Genomic DNA, 18,853 nt, shown 5'->3' on the forward strand with positions numbered 1-18,853 from the left:
CTATCAGTGCAGGTTTCCCTTTAAATGCAGATCAGTTGAGAATCACACTTTATCTCATTAATGTGAACTGGAGCCAGATAAAATGGATGTTTATTACAACCACAACAGACTGAGCGTGGGTTTGTGTGTACACATTGACTTCTGGTGTATTTCTGCAGTTCATGTCGTATTGTTCCAGAAAATGGAGGAATCGCACTCCACATAGCCAATAAAAGCAGAAGAACGTGTCATTATAGATTGTGAGAGCTGACTGGCAACCTACTGCTCTCTAGTAGCACTGCAAGTCCCAGCATGCTCTGACAGCCTTTTTAAATCTTCAAAATCTATGATCATGTTGCCATTTTAAAGTAATGATGGTGATTCTTTTTTTTCACAGCAACCAGCCATATCTTCTCCCTCCGCACAGCTGACACGTCCCTTTATAATGTACGATTTAGCTTCCGGCTTAGTCGTCTCTTGCAACAATTTCAAGTTATCACTTGACAGCTGTTTTCTTGCAGCTGTCAGAAATCCTCCTCCTTTGGTGATCCCGCTGTCCTGCTTGACTGGCAGATGAGATTGCTTTCAGAGAACGGCGCTAACACTCATTCTGCACGGGATTTTCTTTTTACAAGCATTGACGACATTTAATGCCTTGATACAAAGGCAACTTAAGGGGGGTATCCACCTTAAGGCAAAAGTGGAAAGCCTACCCATATGGAAGGTTATCAGTGGGGTTCTTCTGGGCAGTCCTGCAGAGTTTCCTTGGGGGGGGGGGGGGGGCTCGGACCTGAAGAGTTTCCTCAGAGGGTCCTGCAGAGTTTCCTGGGGTGGGCAGTCCTGCAGAGATTCCTCGGTTGGGGGGGGTCCTGCAGCGTTTCCTTGGGGAGGGGGTCCTGCAGTGTTTCCTCGGGGAGGGGGGTCCTGCAGAGTTTCCTGGGGGGGAGGGGTCCTGCAGAGTTTCTCTGGAGTTCTGCAGAGTTTCCTCGGGAGGGGGAGAGGTCGGTCCTGCAGAGGTTCCTCGGTTGGGGGGCTCCTGCAGAGTTTCCTCGGTTTCGGGGGGGGGGTCCTGCAGAGTTTCCTCGGTTGGGGGGGTCCTGCAGAGTTTCCTCGGTTTGGGGGATCCTGCAGAGTTTCCTCGGTTTGGGGGATCCTGCAGAGTTTCCTCGGTTTGGGGGATCCTGCAGAGTTTCCTCGGTTTGGGGGATCCTGCAGAGTTTCCTCGGTTTGGGGATCCTGCAGAGTTTCCTCGGTTTGGGGGATCCTGCAGAGTTTCCTCGGTTGGGGGGGTCCTGCAGAGTTTCCTCGGTTGGGGGGGTCCTGCAGAGTTTCCTCGGTTGGGGGGTCCCTGCAGAGTTTCCTCGGTTGGGGGATCCTGCAGAGTTTCCTCGGTTTGGGGATCCTGCAGAGTTTCCTCGGTTGGGGGGGTCCTGCAGAGTTTCCTTCGGTTTGGGGGATCCTGCAGAGTTTCCTTCGGTTTGGGGGATCCTGCAGGAGTTTCCTCGGTTTGGGGATCCTGCAGAGTTTCCTCGGTTTGGGGATCCTGCAGAGTTTCCTCGGTTTGGGGGATCCTGCAGAGTTTCCTCGGTTTGGGGGATCCTGCAGAGTTTCCTCGGTTTGGGGGATCCTGCAGAGTTTCCTCGGTTTGGGGGATCCTGCAGAGTTTCCTCGGTTTGGGGGATCCTGCAGAGTTTCCTCGGTTGGGGGGTCCTGCAGAGTTTCCTTGTGGGGGTTGGAGTTTCCTGTGGGGGGGGGGGTCCTGCAGAGTTTCCTCGGGGAGGAGGATCCTGCAGAGTTTCCTCGGTTGGGAGGATCCTGCAGAGTTTCCTCGGTTGGGAGGATCCTGCAGAGTTTCCTCGGTTGGGAGGATCCTGCAGAGTTTCCTGGGGGGGGGGTCCTGCAGAGTTTCCTGGGGGGGGGGTCCTGCAGAGTTTCCTGGGGGGGGGTCCTGCAGAGTTTCCTGGGGGGCTCCTGCAGAGTTTCATCGGTTGGAGGGGTCCTGCATAGTTTCCTCGGGGAGGGATATCCTGCAGTTTTTCCTCGGGGGGGTCTGCAGAGTTTCCTCGGTTTGGGGGATCCTGCAGAGTTCCTCGGTTTGGGGGATCCTGCAGAGTTTCCTCCGGTTTGGGGGATCCTGCAGAGTTTCCTCAGTTTGGGGGATCCTGCAGAGTTTCCTCGGTTTTGGGGGATCCTGCAGAGTTTCCTCGGTTGGGGGGTCCTGCAGAGTTTCCTCGGTTGGGGGGGGGGGTCCTGCAGAGCTTCCTCGGGGAGGAGGATCCTGCAGAGTTTCCTGGGGTGGGGTCCTGCAGAGTTTCCTCGGTTGGGAGGATCCTGCAGAGTTTCCTGGGGGGGGGGTCCTGCAGAGTTTCCTGGGGGGGGGGGGTCCTGCAGAGTTTCCTGGGGGGGGGTCCTGCAGAGTTTCCTGGGGGGCTCCTGCAGAGTTTCATCGGTTGGAGGGGTCCTGCATAGTTTCCTCGGGGAGGGATATCCTGCAGTTTTTCCTCGGGGGGGTCCTGCAGAGTTTCCTGGGGGGGGGGGTCCTGCAGAATATCCCTGTTGATGCAGAGCATCTTCCAAGGCCTCAAATTCATATTCAATGCTCCATAATATTACTGCAGAGTTCAGCACTCCAATATCATATAAAGACTTCTAGGGAATGCTGAAAATCAACAGTTATGACGGCACCTCCTAACAGCTTTAAGGCTTTTTTTCAATGGATGTTATGATATGGGGCCTCGGTGTGTGATTTCACTCCTTCTTTCCCCTTGACACTCCAAAGGCAGGATGGCACCTCCAGAGTGGACATGTGCGGTTAATTTCGTTCTGAATTGAAATTCGAACGAATTCTAGTTTTCAGAAATTCGGATGTATCCGAATTTCCAAATTACAATAATACCGAATTGAAATAAATCCAAAATAACTTTAAAAAAAAATCGGATTAAATTTGAATAGTTTTCGATTACTTTTCTAATGCAAACTGTTTTCGAATTGTTTTGGAATGTCCACAGAGAATAAAATAGAATAGAAAATAAAGGAAAAGACTAGAAAAAAATAGAGTAGAGAAGATTATAACAGAGAATAAAAGCACAGACTATAATAGTGTAAAACAGAACAAAATATAGAATAAAATAGACTAGAATATAATAGAAATTAATTGAATAGAATAACATAGAAATTAGAATTTCAAATAGAATAAATTTGAATTTGAATACATAAGAATAGAATAGAAAAACAAGAATAAAATAGACTATAATAGAATAGTAAATAAAATAATAAAAAAGAAACAATAGAATAGAAAATATCTGAATTTTGGGAAACGGAATAAACTCTTTAATTCTTTCTATTCTATTGTTTTTTTAAATGGTATTCTTTTTCTATTTGTTTATTCTATTCCATTATTTTCTATTCAAATTTATTCCATTTGAAATTCTAATTTTTGAAGATGGTTATATTCTTTCTATTCTATTTTTTCTATATTATATTTTCTATTCTATTCAAATTTGAAATGATATTATCTGAATTTCGGGAAATTGTTATATCGTTTCAAATTTGAATAGAATATAAAATCTAGTATAGAAAAAGTAGAATAGAAAGAATATAACCATCTTCCAAAATTCAAATTTCGAATAGAATAAATTTGAATAGAAAATGAAAGAATAGAATAAAAAAATTGAAAAAAAACCCCCAATATAATAGAAAGAATATAACAATTTCCCAAAATTCAAATAGAATCAATTAGAATTTAAATAGAATAGAAAAGCATAGATGATTATATTCATTCTATTCTATTCTGTTGTTTTTTTTTCTATATTATTGTGTTATTTTATATTCTACTCTATTCTTTTCTATTCCGTTCCAATTCAAATTGATTCTATTTGAATTTTGGTAAATGGTTATATTATTTCTATTCTATTGTTTTGTTTTTTTAATTCTATTCTTTTTCTATTTTATTCGAATTTCAGAAGATCGATTTTATTTTTTATTTTTTATTATTATTCTATTCCTTTTTATTCTATTCCATTCTATTCTCTTCGTTTATTTTCTATCCCATTTTGTTCTGTTTTAATTTATTATATTATACTCTTTTATTTTCTGTTAAATTATTTTCTATTCTATTGGGTGGGGGGGGGGGGGGGGGGCTACACCTCTTAAAAGTGAACACCTCTTAGGCTAACTCAACCCAAAACATATCCCATTTTTGTATGGTTGCCGGAAAGTCAAATCACGTGTCTTTTTATATCACTCTGGGACGCTGTGGTTGAGAAATCCACACCAAAATACACATTTCTTTCCAACTACCACATCTCTTACAAAGACAAGACATGGGATCACCCTTCTCTGGTAGAGTCACAGGTATACAGTAATGATTAAAAAGTTTTTTTGGACTCCATCTTAGGGGTGTTTGGATATGGAGATATACAAAAAGAAGTTCATATCCAGCCGACCCGTAATATTCCATTATTCCAACAATGATTATTTGATTTTAATGATACAAGTTTGGATTAATTTAAACATGGAATCATTAAAGAGGAAGTAAACCCTGATGGGTTTACTTCCTCTTTCATTCCCTGCAAAGGCAAAGCATAATGGACTACTGTGCATCGCATACTACCCCATTATGTGTCACTCACCTGACACAGGAGCCAGCGAAGTCGCCGCTGTCCCCTGTAGTCCGCCGCATCCATCTTGTTGGTGGGGTCTCGCAGCACCGCCGCTGTCATTCGGCGAAGCCGCGATGACGTCGCTCCCGCGCATGCGCACGGGAGCCGACACGCGCAGCAGCTCCGTCGCTGAGAATGCCGCGCTCAGTGCGCCTGCGCGCCGCTGTCTACGGCGCATGCGCCGTAGACATCGGTGCCCGTTTTTGGGCAAATATCTCCTAAACCATATAGGTTTAGGAGATATTGCTTGGACCTACAGGTAAGCCTTAATCTAGGCTTACCTGTAGGTCAAAGTGGTTTGTAAGGGTTTACAACCACTTTAATGATTATAATTTTTGGTGTGTGGGGGGGGGTGCAAATTAAGGGACATTATAGATGTTTTGTCATAGAACGGTGGTTCTTAACCTTTCTTTGGGTCATGGAACCAGCTAAAGGGGTCCATGACCCAAAAAAAGCATTTTTTTTTCAGCTGGGTTCCACAAGCCCCCCACCCAAAGTGACTCCCGTCACAGTGATGTCTATCTAAGAGGTAAAATGTACTATGTACAGTATTTATTGTACAATGTGCATACTATATGCAGTGGCAGGGTGCGTTTTTTTCTTTCTTTCATCTATTTCTTTTCCAATAGTTTTTACTGAAGTTTCAAAAAAGTACAACGGAAACTTGGCATAGTTCAATATGCTAGATGCAAATCATTTTCTGACAATCAGAAAATAAATACAAGAGAGAAGCATATTAAGCACTTGCATTATATAGGCCCTAAAGTTTATAAAGTAATAATTATATAAATACAGAGTATAAAGATGAAGCTGAAGGAAGAGTCTACTTGGCCATCTAAAGAATGTGTCCAGTCTTCGAGAAAGTGAGAATTGGGTCTTCGTGGGGCGGGGGTGGGCTAAAAATGAACGACTGGAGTTTCACTTTAATGTGTATTTGTATAATTTTTACATTGATGTGTGTTTTTATTGCTGCTCAGTCCTCCCCTCCTTACAATGTATAGGCGCTCGGCACAGATGGCTGACTGCAGGCTGACCTACATTTCCCTCATTAATTCCCCCCTTCTCTGCTTCCTCCAAGAGTCCGTGGTTCCGAGCAGTGGTACGTTTCACGTCAAGCTGCCGAAGAAGAGAGGCGTGGAGCTGGGCATCACAATCAGCTGTGAGTAACGGTTCAGTGGATCGAAGGCTGGAACTCCAGGCAAAGCGGCTAGGCGCGCGCTTGGAGTGCATATATATAATCTGTCTTTGCCTCCCGAAAGGATTTGTAACTCTGCTTGGCCAGTCTTTTTGATTCAAACACTCCCGCCAAGACGGAATTACACTGAGAGAGCCAGACCCAAAATGTTTAGTCCAAAATCTTTTCATATTCGTATTTCTGCATAACAGTTCGACGTGGAGCGCCCAACGCGTTTCGGGGATTCCGACACTTCCCCTTCACAAGGGCCTATAAATGTCACCTGCTAATACTGGGGGGGGGGGGATGTCTGATCCCTCAAAACGCATTTAGGCTTTCTTTAGACGTGTATCTAAAGCAGCTGCAGGACTGATCCGCATTTCAGAGGCTACTGGCAGGTGGTGAGGAGGTGATGGGGCGGACGTTCATGGCATTTCCCCAATCTCTTGAATAGGTTGCTGATCGCAATATGTTGGAAAGTTTTTGCTACAGGCACGAACTGTGGTATGTAAACATCCCTATCTGCTGTCATTGCAGGGGACGGTCTGAGGGGAGGGGCTAAAAAAAAGTGTCTCAACCACGCATTTTAAACCCCCCCCCCCCCAACCATACATCTAGCCTTACTTTTCTCTGTTGTACTAATATTAAAAGATTTTGGACTCTTACATCTTTGGTCTAGCTCTCTCATTTGACATGTTACCTATGGATTTTTAATTTTGTGTCCCCTAGAAAAGGGGTGCCTTGTTTTTGTTGGGAGCGGCCTCACCGAAGCTTCTGCGCTACCTATGAACTAGATTGACTTTCTTAAACTACAGATAAGTCAAAGCTCCTATCTGCTCCTCTGATATACATGTAACACATCTCTGACCTCTAGCACAGCTAAGAAGCACAGCTTGGTCCAGGACACGCCCCCCCTGTCTGCTGATTGGAAAACAAAGGAATATTACAAACTGATAAGTCTTTCCTCTGCTCCCAGAGTTCAGCTGTTTAGGGAGCGTGTCTGAGCTAGAGCTACTGCACTCGGTAAAACTCATGCTCACTGCTGATTGGAGAATAGGTTTGACTCAGCAGGGGGTGTACCAGAGCTCTGCAGACGGACCACTGCTTGCACACAGAGAGCAAAGGGCCATTCTCTGCAACATGCTAGCAGGGGGACAGGCTATTCTACTCAGGATGTGAAATCAAGGTTTTATCTAACCCAAAGTTCTACAAAGTCTCTGGCAGGCATGTACTGGCCATCGGGACTACCGGGAGTTTCCCGGTGGGCCGATGGCTCAGTGGGCCACTCTGATGTAAGGGGGTGATGATGGGACACTCTGATGTAAGGGAGTGCTGATTGGACACTCAAAATGTAAGTGGGCCGGTCTGGATAAAGTCCAGGGCCAAATCTCTGTCCCAGTCCAGCCCTGGTCTCTGGGCACCGAGAACAGAATGGAGACTTTATCGATAGGAAGCTGAGATTAAGTAGTGATGTCTTGCTAACAAGTAAAGCCTGGACCTAGTCCTGCAGACTTTATCCCACCCAAAGCTCTACAAAGCCTCCATACTCCTGGGCCAAGAAAAAAATGATAGGGTGACGGTGCGTGCACAGACTGGTCTGGCCAATCCAGTGGACAAGCAAAATAGGCCTAGTGCACAAGGCACAGCAAAGAACCCCTCAGGATATTTGCGGACAGACCAGTAGGTGTTTAAAATATATATTTTTTATTAGATAAAATTCATGTAATATAAATTGGTAAAAAAAATATAAGCTCAATCAATACAGAAACGTATACATCACAGTAGCTGCCCTGCTAAATACTGAAGATGGCGCCGACATGTTTCAGACAATAGACATGGGCGCCGTCCAAAAATTTTGTTTTGTTTCGTTCCGCTTCGTACGAAAAAATAATAGTATTTCAGAATTTGTGTACGAAATTCAATTCAGATTCGTACGACATACGAATTTTCATTAGATTCGTAAACTTTTCGTTAAAATAATGAAAGTTCGTTATGATGAATTTATCATTATGAGGGGTCCCCACCATCCCTGTGCTGAGTTCCTAGGTCTGTACACCCGCTATGCCCATTATGAGGGGTTCTCACCATCCCTGTGCTGAGTTCCCAGGTATATACACCCGCTGTGCCCATTATGAGGGGTTCCTGCCATCCCTGTGCTGAGTTCTTAGGTCTGTACACCTGCTGTGTGTCCATTATGAGGGGTTTCCACCATCCCTGTGCTGAGTTCCCAGGTCTATACACCATCTGTGCCTATTATGAGGGGTTCCTGGCATCCCTGTGCTGAGTTCCCAGGTCTATACACCATCTGTACCCATTATGAGGGGTTCCCGCCATCCCGGTGCTGAGTTCCCAGGTCTGTACACCTGCTGTGTGTCCATTATGAGGGGTTTCCACCATCCCTGTGCTGAGTTCCCAGGTCTGTACACCTGCTGTGTGTCCATTATGAGGGGTTCCCACCATCCCTGTGCTGTGTTGACTTCCTCTGATTGGCGAACAAAACACCAGTCACAATTCTGTTAATTTTGGATCCGAAATTTGTTAACGAAATTTCGGATTGCGTATAAAATTCGTAAGCATAGAAATTCCCCATAGGTTCCCACCATCCCTGTGCTGACTTCCTGGGGTTTTAACTTTTAGGTTCGTTAACTTTTCGAACAATTACGAATTTTCGTTATGAATTTGGATCCGAAATTCGTTAAAGAAATTTGATATTTCGTACGGAATTTGTATGCATAAAAATTCGTATTTCGGATTCGTACAAATGTACGAATTTTCGGAAATTCGTACGAATTTTCGATTCGTACGAATCGCACATGTCATTCAGACAATATGTCTTTTTTTCACAGGCATTTGTCATCTCAAATGTACCTGTTCTACTCCTGGGCCAAGAACAGAATAGAGTCTTTATCGAAAACCAAAGTTCCACAAACCTTTCGGGTTCCTGGACCAAGAACGGAACACGTGAGGTCAGGAACCTAGGAGCCACATATTCCTCCTCAATACTGGCAGCCAGTGCCTGACACTAGTTTAAAAGAAAAGTTTGTGAGTGTAAAAAAAAATATATACTCACCTGGGTGGATGCAGAATTTGATCTGATGTTACATCTGTCCCCTGCTGTCTATGCAGTGAGAACTGAGCAATCAAACACTGCTGATTGCTCAGTTCTCCCCCTTCGTTCTGTAACTGTTTTTCAGCTGACTGTGGGCTAAAACCCGCTGTCAGCTGATGCCACTAAGCCGGTCCAGGCTTGAAGAAGATCTCATATGGTCGGGATCCCCCTAAAAGCCTGGATCGGCAGCTGGCTCAGCCTCTCAGCAATCCAGCGAGAGCCTGAGACAGCCCCCTCGGCAATCCAGCGCTCCAGTGAGCGTTGGTGGGGAGAGCAGAGAGCCACTTACTGACAGTCGCAGCTCCCTGCTCTGCCCACCAACGCTCACGGGAGCTCTGGATTGCAGAAGGGGCTGTCTCAGGCTCTCGGTGGATTGCTGAGAGGCTGAGCCAGCTGCCGATCCAGGCTTTTAGGGGGATCCCGACCATATGAGATCCTCCTTAAGCCTGGACTAGCTTAGTGGCATCAGCTGACAGCGGGTTTTAGCCCGCAGTCAGCTTAAAAACAGTTACAGGAGTGCAGAATGAACTGCACTCTTGTGATCCATAGGAGAGAAGTATGGGATAAAAAAGCTTTAAATATTCTTCTCCTTTAATTTAAACTAAAAGTTTGTTTAGACTTTTTAGCATCAGTATTTTCTTTGATCATCTTGTGCACACTCTCTCACATATCGTTCATATTTTTCCTCCACACGCCTTTTGTAAAGAAATTATTGTAATTCCCTTTCCTCCTGCATATTTATGATCCGCTATACAAACATCCGGGACGGCTCCAGTTCTTATGATTAATGGACTCTGAAGATGTATGTAGTTAAACTAATGCACAGATAAAGAAACATAACTGCTCTGCAATGCTTTACAGTTCAGCGCATGAGTGCACTTCTCCTCGTCAGTAAGAATTATTCTCTGCAGGCGTTGATGCTTAGTAATTAGCTGTTTTGTGAAATGCCTCTTAATCAGTTTTATGAGGTTTTTCGTATGAAAATTGAATACAAGATTTAAGGTCTATGAAGTCTTTTTTTTTTTGGCTTGTCTAACGGGCAGCACAAAAAAAAAAAAAAATAACCCATAAAGATCACATTTATACATTTTATCTCAATTACGGAGCTCTGACACGTTGCTGCAAAGGATTCTTGAGACATATCTATCGGTCCGTATCCCAGAGGAGCTAGAAATCTAATGCTTACAGTCGTACTGTCAAATAGGGGTCATTCACACCAGGGTGCATTTCTAAGTTTTGATGTGCGCTACTGCTTTGCCTTTTATAGATAACTTTGCTGTGCTTTGTGCACTGAAAGCATATAGGTTACCGCTCAGGCTACTATGTCCACTGTGGGTGCCGACTCCCGGGTCTGTGTATTCAACAAGGGGAAAGAAAATTCTGATTGCCGCACACCAAACAACCCGACTGTCCTGCAGGTATTAACAGCCTCAGCCTAGCTCCATCCAAGCCATGCCCAGGGCTGTTTGTAAGGCAGGGCAAAAGGGGCAGCTGCCCTGGGCCCTGTCATTGTTGTGGGGCCCAAAGCAGCTGCCTCATACTTGCCAACTATCCTGGTTTAAATTGCCTCGTCCCTTGAAATTTTAGTTCCGTGCTGTGTCCCAATATCTCAGTGTGAAGTGCTGCTACTAATGCTGCCCAGCTCTGCCCTATTGTTTAGTAAAGATGACTCACCTGCAGACCCTGTGTTTACATGTAAATTACAGACATTCATATGTAAATAGCAGCGGCATTCATATGTAAATGGGGGGTATCATGCACCCCCCCCCTCAGGGGGGCATGATATGTATATTATGCTCCCCTGAAGTCATATCCACAGTAATCTCTAGCAACCGATCAAAAAGCAGAAATCATGTGCTGTAACCTCTGGCAACTAATCAGTGAGCTGTAATGTGTGCTGTAACCTCTAGCAACCAGTCAGTGAGCGGTAATGATACAATGTAACCTCTGGCAACCAATCACAATAGCTGCCTGATCCGATTCAGTAAACTGATTTTGAGTCTAGCTGCTATTTATTGTATGTCTCAGAGCAGGTGGAGAGTGAAACTGCATGGGGGGGGCCCCAAGAAAAGTTTTACCCAGAGTCCAATCAATATTAAACATGGGACTTGGTCATGGAGGTTCTTTCCCCTTGTACGTTGTGCACTTCAATGCACATATTAAAAAAAAAGGGTACTTGCACTATAGCACACCACAATGCACAAATGTTAGTGCTCTATGGACATGCAAAAATGTTGCTTTCGCAGCTGTCGGAAACCATGAAATCAGCCCGAGACAGAAGTACAGTTAAATCACACTTGTTTTAATAATAAAAGTAAAAAGAACAAACGTAGTCAAAACATAGCCAAAGTTCAGTAACCGGAATGGATAGTCAGCCAAGCCAGAAGTCAGGGATCAATGTAGTGGAACAGCAAGCAGGATCTGGAGCCAGAAGGGATGTCAGCAAAGCAAGTCTTTAAACAGGAACACAGGAGATAGTTTCTGTGATGTTGACCAAGGCGAAGGCAGAGATCCTTTGGGCTGGGCGGCTAAAGTAGGCAGGACTAACGAGCAGGATATCATCAACAGCTGAGTAACTGTGGAGAGATGGGAGCTGGCAATTGGCCGACAGCTGAGCGGCCAGCTCAGAGAAGGAAGGGCTGAGCCCAGCCCTGACAGCAGCAAAGTACGGCTAAACAGGAGGAATTAGAAATAGATTTATCATATTATTGCAGCTTGACTTGACTCATAAATTCCCTCTTTGCTCTAGGTAGCACTGAAACAGAATAAAACTTGTCCCTGACCACCTCTTAATTATGCATCTCAACGGCATAACTACGCATCATAGGGCCCCATAGCAAAATTTTCATGGGGACCCCCCCCCCCCATGATGACTTTCTCTGTAACAGCTGGCAGTGTCAACTGTGACAAAACATGTAACTGTCAATCAAATCCTGTGTGGGGGGCTGGGCTGAGCCATGCTGTGTGTGTGTGTGTGTGTGCCCCAATAGATGCACACAGCTCGGCTCGGTAGCGAGCCCACAGGTGTTTCCCTGTAGAAAGCAGCTTCCTATGGTGGTGCATCGAGAAGAGGAGAAACTCAGAGCACTGGTGGGGGACCCCAGAAGAGGAGGATCGGGGCCGCTTTGTGCAATACCCTTACGCAGAACAGGTACATATAACATGTTTATTATTTTAAAGCGGTTCTTCACCCTAAAGGGGAAGTTCCGCTCATCTGATCCCTCCCCCCCTCCGGTGCCACAATCGGCACCTTTCAGGGGGGAGGGGGGTGCAGTTACCTGGATAATCCTTCCGAGCAGACCGCAGAACCACTTTAATTAAAAAATACGCTTTACAATCCCTTTAATATGTTAAAGCTTATATCAAAATGTAGTGATTGCAAGGCTTTTTTTTTTTTCTCAGAAAATAGGTTCAGGAACTCAACAGTAGATGTAGAGTTCCACCAAGTTCAAGCTATAAAAAAAAGCCGAGTGATTGGATATAGAAAAAAACATGGAGAAAAAGAGGGCAAACAGCCCAGACAAGATTCTTCAAAGAGGAACAAAGCAGTTTTATTATTTTTATTTTTTTTTATTTTTTTTAGCAAAAAATAATAATTACTTTATTATAAATATTTCCACCATCTAGAAAAGATTTGTTTAAAAAATAAATACATTTAGTGATTTGGTTTGCATCAGTGGCAGCTGATGTTTTTTTTTCTTTGGGGGGGGGCGCATTGTGCCTTCCGCCCTGCATCCCCCCCACCTCCTCCTCCTAGGTGTCCTATAGGATCACCTGACCTTTCAGTCGATCGGGAAATGGGTGCTTCCTGATTGGCGGAGAGGCGATTCAGTGTTAGAAAAGCGAATATTCCTTTGCTTTTTTAACACACCTGGGTGGCCTCTGAGCGCAATGCTCTGCGCTCCGAGTCCACCCTATTTTGAAGCCTATTAGAGCCTATGGCTCTAATCCAGTTCTTCAAAAAGTCCTGAAAGGGGCCGGACGCATTAATAGGGGGTGGCCGCGGCGCCCGTGGATAGATTTATGCTAGGGATGCACCGATACCATTTTTATTTAATTTTTTTATGAGTACCGATACTTTTTTCACCGATACCAATTACCGATAACTACCGCAACTGTTTTGTTTTAACTTCAGCTGTCAGCAATGATACAAAGCATTGAAAAGTTATTTACAAATTAAATAAACTGATTTTTTTTTTTTTTTTATTTAGTGCTTTTTAAAAGTGAAATGTGTAAATTATATGTTAATATATATGTGTAAAAATATTCACTAACAAAGCAAACAAAAAAAAAAGTTTTAATTGTTTATCGTTTATAAAATAGATGTGAACAAAAGAAAAAAATCTGCAAAATAATAATTAAATGGAGGAGAATAGGGAGTTAATTAAGGCTGATTAGAGTAAATAAAGATTTAATAAGGGGTTAAACAGAGGAACATTTGTTGATCCCTTTGATCTGCAGATGAAGAAACCGAAAGATACAAAAAGAAACAATGTTTTTTTTTATTTTAGTGTTTCAGGGCTGAGCAATGTTGGTAATAAGCATTGCCAGCTGCTTTTTTTTTCTTTTTTTTTTGACAGCTCCAATAACACTGGAGAGACCCGCTGACAGCTCAAAGAGCCATGCCTGAAAGTATCGGTTTCAGGTATAGGTGCATTTGCACGAGTACTGATACTTGTGGAAATCCTCGGTATCGGCACTGATACTAGTATCAGTGCAACTCTAATTTATGCTATGCATGAATCTATCCATTAACCATATAGGGGGTGGAGCCCGTGTACCCTTAACCGCTTGCGGACCAGCCGCCACAGTTATACTGCGGCAGGTTGGCTCCGCTGCACGAAATCACGTAGCTGTACATGATCTCGCGTGATCGGTAAAGTGGGCGTGTGCCCAGCAGGAGTTCGGATTCGATGTCTGTGGGGATACCAGCGATCGTCTCACGGAGAGGAAGAGCGGTGAAATACTGATGTAAACAAGCATTTCCCCGTTCTGCCTAGTGACAGGATACTGATCGGGAGCGATGATCAGTGTTATGTCACACATAGCCCTTCCCCCCCCCCACACTTAGAATCACTCCCTAGGACACACTTAACCCCTACAGCGCCACCTAGTGTTAACCCTTTCTCTGCCAGTCATATTTACACAGTAATCAGTGCACTGATCACTGTATAAATGTGAATGGTCTCAAAATAGCGCCAAAAGTGCCCACTGTGTCCGCCATAATGTCGCAGTCACAATAAAAATAGCTGATCGCCGCCATTACTAGTTAAAAAAAAAAAAAATGTATTAAAAATGCCAGAAAACTATCCCCTACTTTGTAAACGCTATAACTTTTGCGCAAACCAATCAATAAACGTTTATTACGATTTTCTTTACCAAAAATATGTAGAAGAATACATATCGGCCTAAACTGAGGAAAAAAAAAAGTTTTTTTTTTTATATATTTTTTGGGGGTAGTTATTATAGCAAACAGTAAAAAATATTGCTTTTTTTTTTTTTTCAAAATTGTCGTATTTTTTTGTTTATAGCGCAAAAAAAAAAAAAATACGCAGAGGTGATCAAATACCATCAAAAGAAAGCCCTATTTTTGGGGAAAAAAGGACGTCAATTTTGTTTGGGTGCAACGTCGCAAAAAAAATAAATAAAAATGTATCCTGTTCCCTTAAAGCATGTTATACAGCACAGTGCTTGTGCTGTGTCATTTGGCCCCCTGTATCGCCTAAAAAAAAAAAAAACAGGCTGATCCTGCCTGGCTATACCCGCCCCCTATAAACTGACTACGATAATCAGGGCTGCTGAGCCCTGACACCGTGGCCAGAGTACATGCCTCCATCTGCTGCATCTCTCCTGTCCTATTGTCTCTGCGCTATTGTCAGTTAAAGAGACGCAGTGCCGAATCGCAAAATAGTGCTATGGTCAGGAAGGGGGCAAATCCTTCCGGGGCTGAAGTGGTTAAAGCGGGATTCCACCCTAAAGTGGAACCTCCGCTGATCGGATCCCTCCCCCCCTCCGGTGTCACAATTGACACCTTTCAGGGGCGAGGGGGGTGGAGATACCTGTCAAAGACAGGTATTTTCACCCACTTCCGGGCATAGACTCCCGTGGGAGTCTACGCCATTTCCTGCCCTGCCGCGCTGTCTGCTGGGACACACACGGGTCCCAGTGACAGCGCGGAGATTTCCTATTGCGCGGCGCGGCTCGCGCATGCGCAGTAGGGAACCGGGAAGTGAAGCCGATTCGCTTCACTTCCTGATTCCCTCACCTAGAATGGTGGCGGCAGCAGCCGAGAGCCGAGCGATCGATCGGCCTTGGCTGCCGGCATCACTGGACCCCGGGACAGGTGAGTGTTCATTTATTAAAAGTCAGCAGCTGTAGTATTTATAGCTGCTGGCTTTTAATATTTTTTTTTTTGGTGGAATCCCTCTTTAATGGACGGGGCCGCCCCTGGTTTGGATTTAAAATTCCAGCATCTTTTGGATTGCGGCAGCATACCCACTAAAAACACAAGGAGAACATACAAATAGACAATGGAGTATAAACTGGTGACCGCCGACCCAGCACTGTCAGAAAAAAAAAAAGTGCTTCACAACCGTCCTGCGCCTTTCATCGCGTTAGGGCCGTCGGGGGGATGAAAAATGGTTGCTGTGGATATCCACACTTCTGTGCATTTCTATTCCCCTTATTAAGCAAACAGCAAAGTGCAGCAACTCGTATCATACAATCAGAATTAATTTTTCATGGGTCTGACTGCACTAAACTGCTGAAAGGTATCGCACGCTGCATATCATTACTCCGGAGAAGGCAGTTCATCAGCTTATAATCAAATAGAAGCGCATGTGGGAGAGGGCCGTTCATTTCAACTGCAAACTCAAATCCCCCAGCTGTCAGTTGTGCCAGGTAACAAAAGTCAACTACTACCTGTCAGCGGTTTTAAAGTATAAGTGCACTTAAAAAATGCACTTATCCTTTTTGTTTCCTTACCCTGACCTAACCTGACCCACTCCCCCCCCCCCCCCATAGATGAATACTTAAATGAAGTCTATGGGCACAGCATCCTCTTTTGGACTTGTACCTACAGGTAAGCTTATAATAAGGCTTACCTGTAGGTGCAGTGAATATCTCCTAAATTTGCACCGTTTAGGAGATATTCGCACAACACGCAGCTGGGGACGCCACCGGTGCATGCCGCCTGAAGAGACGGAATACAGTCCTGGAGGCGAGGGCTCCCACGCACGTGGGCAGGAGTGACGTCATCGTGGCCCCCCGGCCACTCATACAGCCTGGAGCCCGCAAACGCAGAAGGAAGACCGGGGGAAGATGGCCGCATTGGGGAACCGTGACAGCGCTGCGCTGGAGGGCTCCGTTTACAGTTAAAGCGTTTGTTAAACCAAAAAAAATAAATAAAAATGTATCCTGTTCCCTTAAAGCATGTTATACAGCACAGTGCTTGTGCTGTGTCATTTGGCCCCCTGTATCACCTAAAAACAGGCTGATCCTGCCTGGCTATACCTGCCCCCTAAAAACTGACTACGATGATCAGGGCTGCTGAGCCCTGACACCGTGGCCAGAGTACATGCCTCCATCTGCTGCATCTCTCCTGTCCTATGTTCTCCTCTGTCCTTCTCCCCCCTCCCCTCTCTGCCTGTCAGTTTTACCCCTCCTGCACTAAAAATAACTGTGTTTTCCTTCTATAGTTACCTCTGATATATAGAAGTAAGCTGCCCAGTGCATGTTATTTCAAAAAATATGCGGTATGATAGTTTACTTCCACTCGGCGCTCACATGACTGCCCGCCGCTCTCCTCCTCTCCTCATCTCGGCTGGTATCAGCTGGGGTTTCCCAGCACCTTCCCCTGCAGCTATCGCATCGGGAGAGGAGACCAGCAGGCAGTCAGCTGTGTTGTGTCAGGGTGGGTGCTATAAATAGATTAGCAGAGAGCTTGTCTTGTCACAGCACGGCTCAGCACATTCCTTCCTTCTTCTGTCTATAAGGAGTGGGGGTGTGCGCCTTTCCTCCAATCAGCTGTCACACAGTGTATGCCAAGAATCCACACCCAGTGCTGAACAGTGAAAATGTCCAAATTGGGCCCAAAGTGTCAATGTTTTGTGTGGCCACCATTATTTTCCAGCACTGCCTTAACCCTCTTGGGCATGGAGTTCACCAGAGCTTCACAGGTTGCCACAGGTTGCAGTGATGTCGTCCATGATGACATCACTGAGCTGGTGGATGTTGCAAACCTTGCGCTCCTCCACCTTCCGTTTTGAGGATGCCCCACAGATGCTCAATAGGGTTTAGGTCTGGAGACATGCTTGGCCAGTCCATCACCTTTACCCTCAGCTTCTTTAGCAAGGCAGTGGTGGTCTTGGAGGTGTGTTTGGGGTCCTTATCATGTTGGAATACTGCCCTGCGGCCCAGTCTCTGAAGGGAGGGGATCATGCTCTGCTTCAGTAGGTCACAGTACATGTTGGCATTCATGGTTCCCTCAATGATCTGTAGCTCCCCAATGCCGGCAGCACTCATGCAGCCCCAGACCATGACACCCCCACCACCATGCTTGACTGTAGACAAGACACACTTGTCTTTGTACTTCTCACCTGGCGTACAATGTTGGGCGGTGATATCCCAACCTTCTGTTCATGTGTGGCTCTGACGGACCATTTTCTCTTTACATTTGTTGAGTTATGAGTCTCTGCTGTTTGGGTGGAGCACTTACACTTGGGACTTAAGTCACCATTTTGGAAGTTTCAAGCCCTTTAGTCCCTAAAGAAGATCTGCACCGTGATTTTTCGAAACGCGTTGTACGCTCTGTCTGTTTGACCATTTTGGGCTTCCCTCTCAGCTGTTTTCATATCTGCCCCCAACACGTGTTTTTTTTTTTTTATTATCTTTTGAATATTGTTTACTGTCCTATATATTAATACATTAGCTTTTTTTTTTTTTTTTTTTTTTTTTTTTTTTTTTTTTTTTTTTACGATTACTGTTTGTGGTCCGTTTTTAAAATCCCAACTTGAGGAACTTGCTTTTTACTCTACGTATTAGGGATGTGGTCCGCAAACAGTACAGTCAGCTAGCTGTGGCAAACTCTCTTTCTATGACTTTTCATCGTGATACAATCTGAGCCTGCGGCGCTGTATGTTTGTGCTTCTCTATGCAATGCAGGAAGATCATGACTGGTGGGAGGAGCCGGCGGGGTGCTGTGCATGGCTTCCTGAAAACATCCCAGCACCCAGCCTCAGTACTCTCAAGTGTCCTCCGCTCTGGTGCAAGCAGTGGGCTGGCTCTTGGGAGGAGTTATGCAAATATAAAAATGCCTTGATGGGTGGGTGTCATTCTGGAGGAGTGGGCGTTTCTAGGCAGGCTGTAATGCAGACCACCCTATGTGGTGCTGAGCCTCAATGATTGAAAGAATTCAAATCCAATGAATATAAGAGGCAGAGCAGGGACAGTCAGGCTGGGGAGGAAAGGGCTAGAAGAGGTGTAGGCAACCTCGTCCCTCCAGCTGTTTTGAAACTACAGGTCCCATGGGACATTGCAAGACCCTGACAATCACAGGCATGACTCCTAGAGGCAGAGGCATGATGGGATTTGTAGTTTTACCGCCGCTGGAGTGCCGAGGTTGCCTACCCCCGGTCTAGAAGATGCTGGACGTCCTCCAGCAAAGAAATGACACAGGCTACATCCGAGCTGCTGCAGCTTTTAATGGACATTGTGAGAAGCTCACAGTGTGCAGTGGAATCAGAGTAAGACTTTTCAGTAGTGGAGAGGAGCCGGTACAGCCATGCAAGACTTTAACCACTTCAGCCCCGATCAATTTACCCCCTTCCTGTCCAGAGCACTTTTTGCGAATTCGGCACTGCGTCGCTTTAACTGATAATTGCGCAGTCATGGGACGCTGTACCCCAAAAAAATTGCCGTCTTTTTTTTCCT

General features: G+C 45.1%; 1 protein-coding gene across 1 annotated transcript in view; it reads left to right on the top strand.

Moving 5' to 3' along the window:
• Positions 1 to 18,853, top strand: part of GRIP2 (glutamate receptor interacting protein 2) — a 293,045-nt gene that overhangs the window by 232,010 nt on the left and 42,182 nt on the right. Inside the window, exon 14 of the mRNA XM_077451617.1 lies at positions 5,719 to 5,799. Coding sequence (XP_077307743.1) covers positions 5,719 to 5,799 — 81 coding nt within the window. The remainder of the gene's footprint in view (positions 1 to 5,718; positions 5,800 to 18,853) is intronic.

The sequence above is a fragment of the Lithobates pipiens genome, unplaced genomic scaffold (genome assembly GCF_037356315.1).
Source record: "Lithobates pipiens isolate NorthernLeopardFrog02 unplaced genomic scaffold, aLitPip1_a1.2 Scaffold_23, whole genome shotgun sequence".
Lineage (NCBI taxonomy): Eukaryota > Metazoa > Chordata > Amphibia > Anura > Ranidae > Lithobates > Lithobates pipiens.